Source organism: Cicer arietinum, chromosome 4 (genome assembly GCF_000331145.2).
Source record: "Cicer arietinum cultivar CDC Frontier isolate Library 1 chromosome 4, Cicar.CDCFrontier_v2.0, whole genome shotgun sequence".
NCBI classification, from domain to species: Eukaryota; Viridiplantae; Streptophyta; class Magnoliopsida; order Fabales; family Fabaceae; genus Cicer; species Cicer arietinum.
In genome coordinates this window covers 64,921,321-64,931,027 of record NC_021163.2, presented here as the reverse complement: position 1 = coordinate 64,931,027, position 9,707 = coordinate 64,921,321, and the positions used below count along the sequence as shown (strand labels likewise).

The 9,707-nt window shown below is 31.8% G+C and overlaps 2 protein-coding genes across 2 annotated transcripts; both read right to left on the bottom strand.

Annotated features, from left to right (window-relative positions):
- Nucleotides 1-3,060: 3,060 nt before the first annotated feature.
- On the bottom strand, nucleotides 3,061-4,783 carry LOC101509619 (auxin-induced protein 6B-like). Its single transcript, XM_073367082.1, has 2 exons — nucleotides 3,718-4,783; nucleotides 3,061-3,266 (listed from the first exon to the last, which is right to left on the bottom strand). Exon 1 carries the CDS (start codon nucleotides 4,643-4,645, stop codon nucleotides 4,205-4,207), a length of 441 nt encoding a protein of 146 aa, XP_073223183.1. The 5' UTR covers nucleotides 4,646-4,783; the 3' UTR covers nucleotides 3,061-3,266; nucleotides 3,718-4,204.
- Nucleotides 4,784-6,643: 1,860 nt separating this feature from the next.
- On the bottom strand, nucleotides 6,644-7,177 carry LOC140920135 (secreted RxLR effector protein 161-like). Its single transcript, XM_073367467.1, has one exon. The coding sequence runs from the start codon at nucleotides 7,175-7,177 to the stop codon at nucleotides 6,644-6,646; it is 534 nt and encodes a 177-aa protein (XP_073223568.1).
- Between the last annotated feature and the right edge of the window lie 2,530 nt (nucleotides 7,178-9,707).

The window sequence follows — 9,707 nt, the reverse complement described above, 5'->3', positions numbered from 1 at the left end:
TTTTTTCCTTTCAATACGTCTATATACATGTTCTGCCACCTATGTATCCAAGTAGTGGATCTATTTTATATTGGGCCCGCTTGTATATTTTCCCACGATTCGTGGGCTGTTAGTGTGGCCCAATTAAATTAAGACAACGAAATGAACATCTGGGCCCATTCCACCTTTTGCTGCGAAATGCTAATCGTATCCGAAATTAGAATTAAGTTAATTTCTTTACCGGTTCTCGTAGGACACAAGTCAAACATGCTTTATGTTTTGGACTTCAAAAGAAAAGTTTCTCGTAGATCAAGTTCGATTTAGTTAGATTTAAGTTAAATGTAAAAGTTTATGTTATTGGACCTTTATTTTAATTATTGATTATTTGTTTGTTTTTTTTTTTTATTAATGTTTAGACCTTTTAATTGTTATTGTTGGTAGGCGTTCATCTAATTTTTCGTGTTTATTCATTTTTATCAAATTTTAATTTTTGATAATCTATTGGAGGCCGATGTACATTCACTTTATTTGTTTACTTTGGAAACATATCAAATGAAAATGAGTTTTATGGTGAGAGAACTAAATATTGACTACATAACCATATATAGATGATTAAAATTAGAATAAAAAGTCATGTGACTTTTTTAAGTGATCATGTGTTATTTAAATAACTCTTAATCACGATTATATATATATAATTATGTGATCAAGATTTTATCCTCTTACTATTTCATTGTAAAACTCATATAATTTGATATACTCTCAATACTACTTATGTAGTCTCACAAAAATAAACGAATGAATAAAAAAATATTTATCAATTTAGGTTAACATCAACTAACAAAACTACTTGGTATTGATGTGTAACATTTTTTTGTTAAATGTAGATTTATGATCACTTACACTTACCAGTTTGTTTCTTATAGTGGGTCAATAATTTATATTTTATATTTTTGTGTTAATGATTAATTGAGGGTGGGGGACATGAAAAAGTAAGAAAGTGATTTGATTTGAAATGAAATCTAAAACCTACATTTTAGGTTGAGGGTATATGCAATTAATTTCAATATAGTTATTTAACTTTAAGGAAGACCTTATTCCTAGTCACTAATGTATGTATACCTTGTAGTATGATGGAATTTGGAATGCTGATTTGGGTCATTACCACCTTTTCTATGTTTCAAAAAATGATGGGTCCAATTTAGGCTAATTTCAATGGTCAATTGGTCCTTTGCTACGTTTCTTTCTCTTGTTTCGTTTCACATGAAAAATAAGTGACAAGGATTTCCACTTTCACTATCTATGTTTCTCATTAGTTCCGGCCCATATAGGATTTCTCTTGTACCAGAAATCAACTGTTCAAATCCATGAAACTGTTCTTTCAAATCTTGTGAGTTGTGAGACCTTACATTTAAAGCCTATATACTTTAGAAAAAAAAGCTATGATAATGATATTTTTATTCTCTCGGTTGGGTCACATATTTTGTCAAAGGATATGAATGAATGAACACAATACTTCGAACATGCATGGTGGATACCCATATGATGTCATATGTCACATGATATTTCTTTTTTTTCAATTAGTAGACACTAATTGAAAGAAAAAAGTAAATACATTAGTCAACAAGCATATCAAATTCATAATTTTATTTTTCAACTCGTAATTTTCAATTTTATTTATAAAATATATGTTAGGATTTTATAATTTAGTTAATTTATAATTTTATGTAACTCTAATTATTAATCTCAATTGAGTCAAAAAAAATTATTAATTCCAATAATTGAAATATTTCTCCATTCTATAGGGAAAAGGGAGACCCTGGTTTCTGGACCACAGAATAAGGTCCTAAAGCCCATTGATTTGGGTCCTTGCATCTGTAATAAAGCTAAGGAATCATAATTCCAAGTTCCAAGTTAATTTTATCATATATACAAAATAGAGTAACAAATTTTATGATAAAAAAGTGTTAGCAAATTTTTTACAATCATATCAAAGCATTTTATTGCAGATGAATGTTCCGATGAAACAAAATATATTTATGATGTTTTTGTGTTTAAAAATTATTTAAAACTCTAAAAATGATTAGCAACATTTTTTGAAAATAGAATTACACTTTCTTCATCGTTCTTATGGCTTAGAACTTTATAATTAATTTGATTAAATATCGGTTCAACGTTTTAAACTTTGAGGAATACATATTCACCTTTTCGTATTTGTATGGAACTTCTACTTTTGTGAAACATCGATTATGGTTGGAGTTTAAAACTATTTTAAATACTAATCTACACTAGTGAATCATTTATCAAAGTAGTCCACCGTAGAATTTATCTATTCGCAATTTTCACTATTTTTTATTTTTTTTGCTTTGCAAAATTAATTTTCTTTCTAAATAGTTTTTCAATTATAAATATATTTCAGTAGACATTTTTCATCGCCATACCTTTCGAACTTCAATTTGGCCTATATATTATTGGGCACTTAAAAATAGCAATCAACTAAAAGAGCCCATACCCACAATAATTAAGTGCTTACCCGAGTATGCACATGCATGCTAAACGAAACAGTGGATTTGAAACATTTTGTAGATTTGCCAAAAATAAACACGTAAATGAACACTTATTGGAAGAAAAAAAAAACTTCTTAATTATTTGATGATGTTATAAGGACTGACTGACTAGCTAGCTATTTTGAAAATGGTTGTAAGTATAATGATTAATTTTAAAAAATAATTAAGAATTAAGTCAAAACTAAACAAACTATTTTCATAATCAAAGTTTTAATGATACCTTTTTTTTAAAATATATACATGACAGCCTAATCCAATGATATTGATTGTTGTATTATATATTAGCATTAAGTATTTAAAAAGTTATTCGAACAATGGGTTATGAGTTGGAACAACAATCTTAGGATTGCAAGTCGAATATAACGTAAACACTCTGGTAATTTATCTTAGGATTGTAATTTTTTTCAATCTCATTTATTTTTATATGTTTTACAGAATGACCATAATCATCTCTATTTTTCTTCTATGCCACACATTTGAGACATGGTTTTAAACAATAATAAATCTCGCAAAAGAAATTAAATTTTAGTTCTATAAGATGTAAGAGGTTAATATAGAAGGAACACAATTACCCTAATAAACCGGAGATAGAAGGTTGATGTTTGGGATGGGATGGGACAAAACAAAATCAGATGAAATCAGAGCAAGTGAGGGCAGAGACTTTGTTCTAACTTTCACGTGGGTTGGTATCATTATAACTCCCACAACTCATTGCAACCTCTACACAAACAAACAAATGACCAAATAATATCACTCTAATTTTCCATAATAATAATAATAAAATAATATTTTTCATTCATTTCTTGTAACAATTAACAAATTTGTACTCTCGAAATTTAAATATATATATATATAAAAATAAATTAAAAGAAAAATTGATATATGTTAAATTTTTTAAATAATTTATTGCAAAATTATTTAAATTACAATTTTTAAAATAATTTATCTTTAACTAAACTTTATTAATCATTTTTATTTAACATTACATCAAGCCATAGAATTATTTAAAAAATGGCAAACATAGTAGTGAAGACAATAATGAAAGAAAAAGTACGATGAATTTGAAAAATTCAATATTCTCTACAGTTTAATTTGATTTAATCAAACATGAATGAAGATTACATACATATATACAAATACAATAATAGTATACAAAAGTTACTAGACATACATCCCCAGCTTGAATGATCGATCATCAACTCGCCTCCTCCACTCCGATCCAAACTCGGGACGACTCAGTTTTAGCCATCTCCTCAGCATTCCTCGGAGCATTGTAAAAATTGTTTTATTTTTCTATAGTGCAAATTATAATGCACATAAATAATAAAATACAATACAACTGAGATGGCCTAAAAAATATCTCATCGCTCAAATTTTCCAATTCACACTATTAAAAGGAAAATTGGGGTAAAAAAGTAAAACCCACAATTTTTCCCTTCTATAAGTAAATAAATGCTTGGTGGAGTCTTAAGTAAAAATCCCAATTCTCTCAAAAACCAACTCGTCCACAGGAATCGAATCATCAGCACCGAATTCAAAATTACCTTATGGTCCTTCACAATTTGTGAATTTCTCAGACACGCCAGCAAAGCAAATAATTAGCAGAATAAACAAACATTACCCGGACCGCATCGAACCGGTCTGGTTGGGTTGAACCGTTACCAAATGGTTTTGTCAGTTAGACCGTGAAGTAGCGGTCGAGATTCGGGCCAGAAATCGACGTTAGTTCTAATTCCGACGTGGCATCGGCTCTGAAAATCTTCAAAGTCGATATTACCATAGCGGCTGGAGTCGGAGCGGGAAATGAAGCGGAGAGCCTCTTCGAAAAGCGCTTCATCACAAGGGATAGCAATGGGTCCGTGATTAGAGAAACCGTACTCTTCTTCGGCTTGAATTAGAAGCTTCTGGAAAACAGGATGGTTCAGGTACGTCGCGCGTACTACAAATCTGGTGTAGTTAGCGCCTACACAAACTGCCACGTGTCCTGCTGGTACATCGGACGGTGCACGATTAGCTGACATTCGTGCTTTGTTTCGCCACCGTCGTAGCATCTGACGGAGCCGTACAATGTGGCGAATTTTGCTGCATTTTGCTGACATTTTCCTTTTCTTTTAGTTTGCTTTGTGCTACTTTCGCCGCTTGCTTATACGATGTTGTTGTTGTTGTTGTTTTTATTGTTTGAGGAAGTTGCAAGGAAAGAGAGAAGTAAGTTTGGGGGGAGGTTGTATAGTGGAGGAGGTTGATAATTTATAGTTGCGGGTTGGGGAAATGCCCTTCGTCTTTCGTTATAATTACAAACAACTGTTTCCGCTTTTTCTGCCATCTTTTTAACTGTATTTACAATTAAACTAAATATAAAATCATAATTAAACATATTTAAATGAGTTAATGTTAAAAAAAATCATTAACACTTAAATAAAATTCACTTACATAAGAAAAATAATTTCTGCTAAATTAAAACTCCTATTAAATGAACAGTGTAAATGAAAAATAAATTTAAATCCTTAAGTTTTTTTTTTATCATGTCAAACTTAGTTAGACATAGTATATTTTAGGAGAATTTCAAAATTCATTAAATAATAAATACAATTTTCTCGCAAGAATTAAGAGTGATTTTGATACTTGTAATATGAGATCAATTTAGTTTTAGTCCATATTAAATTATTTTTTTAGATTTCATATTTGTAAATTTAAATTCTTTCATGTTTGATCATCATGAGTGATATCTAACCATTTATTCTTTTGATTCATTCTTTTATATTTAAACTTAAAAATTCATAATTCCTCTTCACAAGTCCCTAATCACTTTCTTCAAATGACTTATCTTGAGCAATATAGAGTTGGTGAAAATGATTTGGAACTCACCACTTATTAAAAGGTTTATGTAACTTTTGTTGTTGTTGCTTTTCCATGTAGAAAATGTCAATGTCGACATGTGTAGTAAGTTGATAATGATACTTGATTATCTATTTATCTATCTAATGGACAAAAACAATAACTCTATGCTATAAACATCCAACTCAAAAAATAACTTAACGTGAAATACAATCACAATTTGGAGATTCAACAAATTAAATGTCATGAAACACATAGAATATGATTGTTGAAAATTTGATGTTTTAGATGAGGTTGATGCTTTAGGAATTGGTGGAGAGAAATTATGAATTTTGTGTTTGAAAATTGAGAAAAGAAAATAAAAAATACATAAAAAATGATAATTCAATATGACACATCATCATATTTTGAATGGTTATACATCACCGATAACTAAAAGTAAAGCAATACAAAATTATAAAGGTAAAATAAGAGTAAAACTAGATTGGTCATATATTACAATGATTAAAACCACTATTAACCCTTCACAAAATGATCAATTATAAACATCATAGAACACATAATAATACATAAATCAAAGATTACATGCATAATCATAGTTTTTTCGCGTGTTAAAGGAATAAGTCATTCACCGATCATTACACAATATTACAATTACTATATGCAAAGAACGACCATTCTCATGTACCTTATAATTGTTAGAACAAGGGACTGTGATGAACACAATCCAGGCGCAACAACAAAATCAACAGGAAAGCAGGGAAGAAAGAATTAATGAAAACTATTCTGAGTTTATTGATTAATTCTGCACTTTACAAAGTATTCCTTTTATATGTATTGCACAATTGCTTGCAAAGCTATTTATCCAAAGTAACTAACTAACAATCATAACTAACCAACAATGATTTTTGGTAACTAACTAACAACCTTCTAAACTTGGTACAAATGACATTTATGCAATAAATTTCAACACTTCCCCTTAATTCATAACTGTTGAAAACTTATAACACCAAGTTTCTTTCTAAAAAACTCAAATATGTCCTATTTTAGAGCTTTTGTAAAACGATCTGCTAGCTGTACTTCAGTTGGGCAATATTGCACCTCAACCATTATTTTGTTCATTTGCTCTCTAATGAAATGAAACCTTGTATCAATGTGTTTACTTCTGCCATGTGAGATTGGATTTTTTGCAAGGCTAATGGCTGACTTGTTATCGATTATGAGTATCAGAGGCTTCATCACTTCACACCGCAGTTCCTTCATCACTGAATCCAACCATTTTGTTGACAGGTTGCAAAAGTTCCTGTAATATATTCTGCCTCACAAGATGAAAGTGCAATCACTGGTTGCTTCTTTGTACACCATGATATGGCTGATTCATTGAACTTGAAAACATAGCCAGAGGTACTCCTTCTATCTGTGATGTCTCCACACCAATAACTGTATAAATATCCAACAAGTTCACTTCTTTCACCTTTGCTTCCATTAGAGAACAACAGCCCAAACTCCTTTGTGCCTTTTATATATCGAAGTATCCTTTTAGTTGCTATCAGGTGAGTCTTCCTTGGATCATGCATGAATATGCTAATCACACTAATTGAGTAGCAAATGTCAGGCATGTTGTTGCATAAGTATCTCAACGAACCAACCATCTGTCTGAACAATGTTGGATCAACTATTTCTTCCTCACTGCACTCATCAATTTTTGAGTTTATTTCTGATGGATTTGAGATTGAATTGCAGCTATTCATTTCAAATTTCTCAAGCAGTTCACCTATATACTTCTGCTGGTGCATAATTATTCATTTCTTCATCTTCAGAAATTCCATTCCTAAGAAGAATGAGAGTTCACCTATATCAGTCATTTCGAATTCAAATTTCAACTTGATTTTTACTTTTTCAATCTATGATGTTGTGCTTCCAGTAATGAGCAGATCATCTACATATAGTCAGATTATCATGGTTTCTTCTTCACTTGAACTTTGCACATATACCCCAAACTCTATTGACACTTTTTGAAACCTATTTGAGGCAAAAATTGATCTAGCCTTTTGTTCCAGGGTCTAGGGGCCTGCTTCAAACCATAGAAATCCTTATGGAGTCTATATACCATATTCTCCTTGCCTTGTACTTCAAAACCAGGAGGTTGTGATAAAAACACGACCTCTTCAAGTGGACCATTTAGAAAGGCTGATTTTACATCTAAGTGATAGAATGACCACCTTCTCTTGCAAGCTAGAGCCACTACTAGTCTTACAGTTTCAAGCCTTGCAACTGGAGCAAACACTTCATTGTAATCAATACCCGGTTTTTGTAAGAAACCTCTAGCCATCAACCTGACCTTATGCTTTGAATTTTTTCCATCGGGATTTAATTTCAGTTTGAAAACCCATTTCACATCTATTTTCTTTTTCTTATATGGCAAGTTAACTAGCTCCCAGGTGTGATTCTTCTCAATTGATTGGAGTTCCTCCATCATAGCTTTCTTCCATACATCTATCTTCAATGCTTCTCTATAATTAAGTGGTTCAGAGTCTGCTAATAGTGCAAAGTGAATGATATCACTTTCATCATTTACTGCATTATCAAGAATTACTTTACAATCATTCAACCTGTTTAGAGCTTGTCTGATTCTTTGAGGTCTCACAATTTCTTCCACTTCTTCTAGTTCATCTACATCATTATTTTTTACTTCTGCATTATCTGATTCATCACTTAAATCAGAATAAATGTAGCTTTGCTGATTCTCTTTGCTATATACTGGTTCCTCTTCCCATTTCCACTTCTCAGTCTCATTCACAACCACATCCCTACTGACATGTACCTTTTGAGTTACAGGATTATAAAGTTTATAGGTGTTTGTAGGATGATAGCCTATAAGTATCATAATTTCACTCGTATCTTCAAGCTTGCTTCTCCTAACATTTGGTACATGTTTATAGCACAAGGAGCCAAAAACCTTGAAATGCTTCACACTAGGATTTCTTCTACACCAGGCTTCCTCTGGTAACTTCAGATTTAGCTTATTTGTAGGACATTTGTTCAAAACGTAAGCTGCTGTAGTGACTGCTTCACCCCAAAACTCGTGTGGTAAGTTTTTTTGCTTGATCATACTTCTTGCCATATTCAGTAAAGTTATGTTCCTTCTCTCAGCAAGTCCATTATGCTGAGGTGTATATGGAGTTGTTACTTCATGCGCAATGCCTTGATTGACACAGAAATCTTCCAATTCTTTTGAGGTGTATTCTCCTCCACCATCAGTTCTCAATATCTTAATAGATTTGTCACTTTCCTTTTCTATTAAGACTTTGAATTTTCTGAATACCTCTAAGGCTTCACTCTTAAACTTGATTGTACACAACCACATCATTCTTGTCAATTCATCAATAAATATGATGAAGTATCTGCTTCCCCCCAATGAAGGTACTTCAAAAGAACCACATATATCAGAATGAACTACTTGCAGTGCTACACTAGCTCTTTTAGGTGCTTCAAAACCAAATGAGACCCTACTTTTCTTACTTTTCACACATACTTCACAAATGGCTTTTCTGACATTCAGTTTTGGCAAGCCATACACCAGTTCTTTAGAATTCAAATCACTAAGACTTCTAAAATTTAGGTGACCATACCTCTTGTGCCACAAGTCTTCAACATCTTCACTCACTGTTGCAGACAAGCACATCATTTTTTCACTTGAGATGTTGCATCTGTATATTCTATTATTTGACATGTTTGATTTGAGCACCAAATTCTTCTTTGCGTCAAACAACTTCAAAGAGTCATCATCCATAGTTATTGAGAATCTTCTCCACCAGTTGACCAATGCTCATGAGATTACACTTCATCTCAGGAACATACATTACATCTTCAATAATGATTCTTTTGCCATCATTGCTTCTGATTACTATATTTCCACTACCTTCAGCTACAATGTTTCTACTGTCAGCCAGTTTGATGCTTGTTTTCTTGCTAGTATCAAAGCGTGTCAACCACTCTCTATGTGATTTTATGTGGTTTGAGCATCCAAAGTCAAGAAACCACTCTTCATTCTGAATTTTCTCATCACTGGTAGTAGCCATCATCAGCACTGTACCAGAATCGTCTCCATGAGCCAGATTTGCTTATTCACCATTCTTTTGATTTTTCTTGAACCAACATTCATCAGCAAAGTGCCCATGCTTCTCACAGTTGAAGCATTGCACCTTACTTTTTTCAAAATCTATCTTCTTGTTCTTACTTCTGCCAAAACCTCGTCTCCTTGAAGATTCAACTTTGTCTTCAATCTTGTTCTTTCCATGTGTCAACCAATTTGTTTTGCTCTTT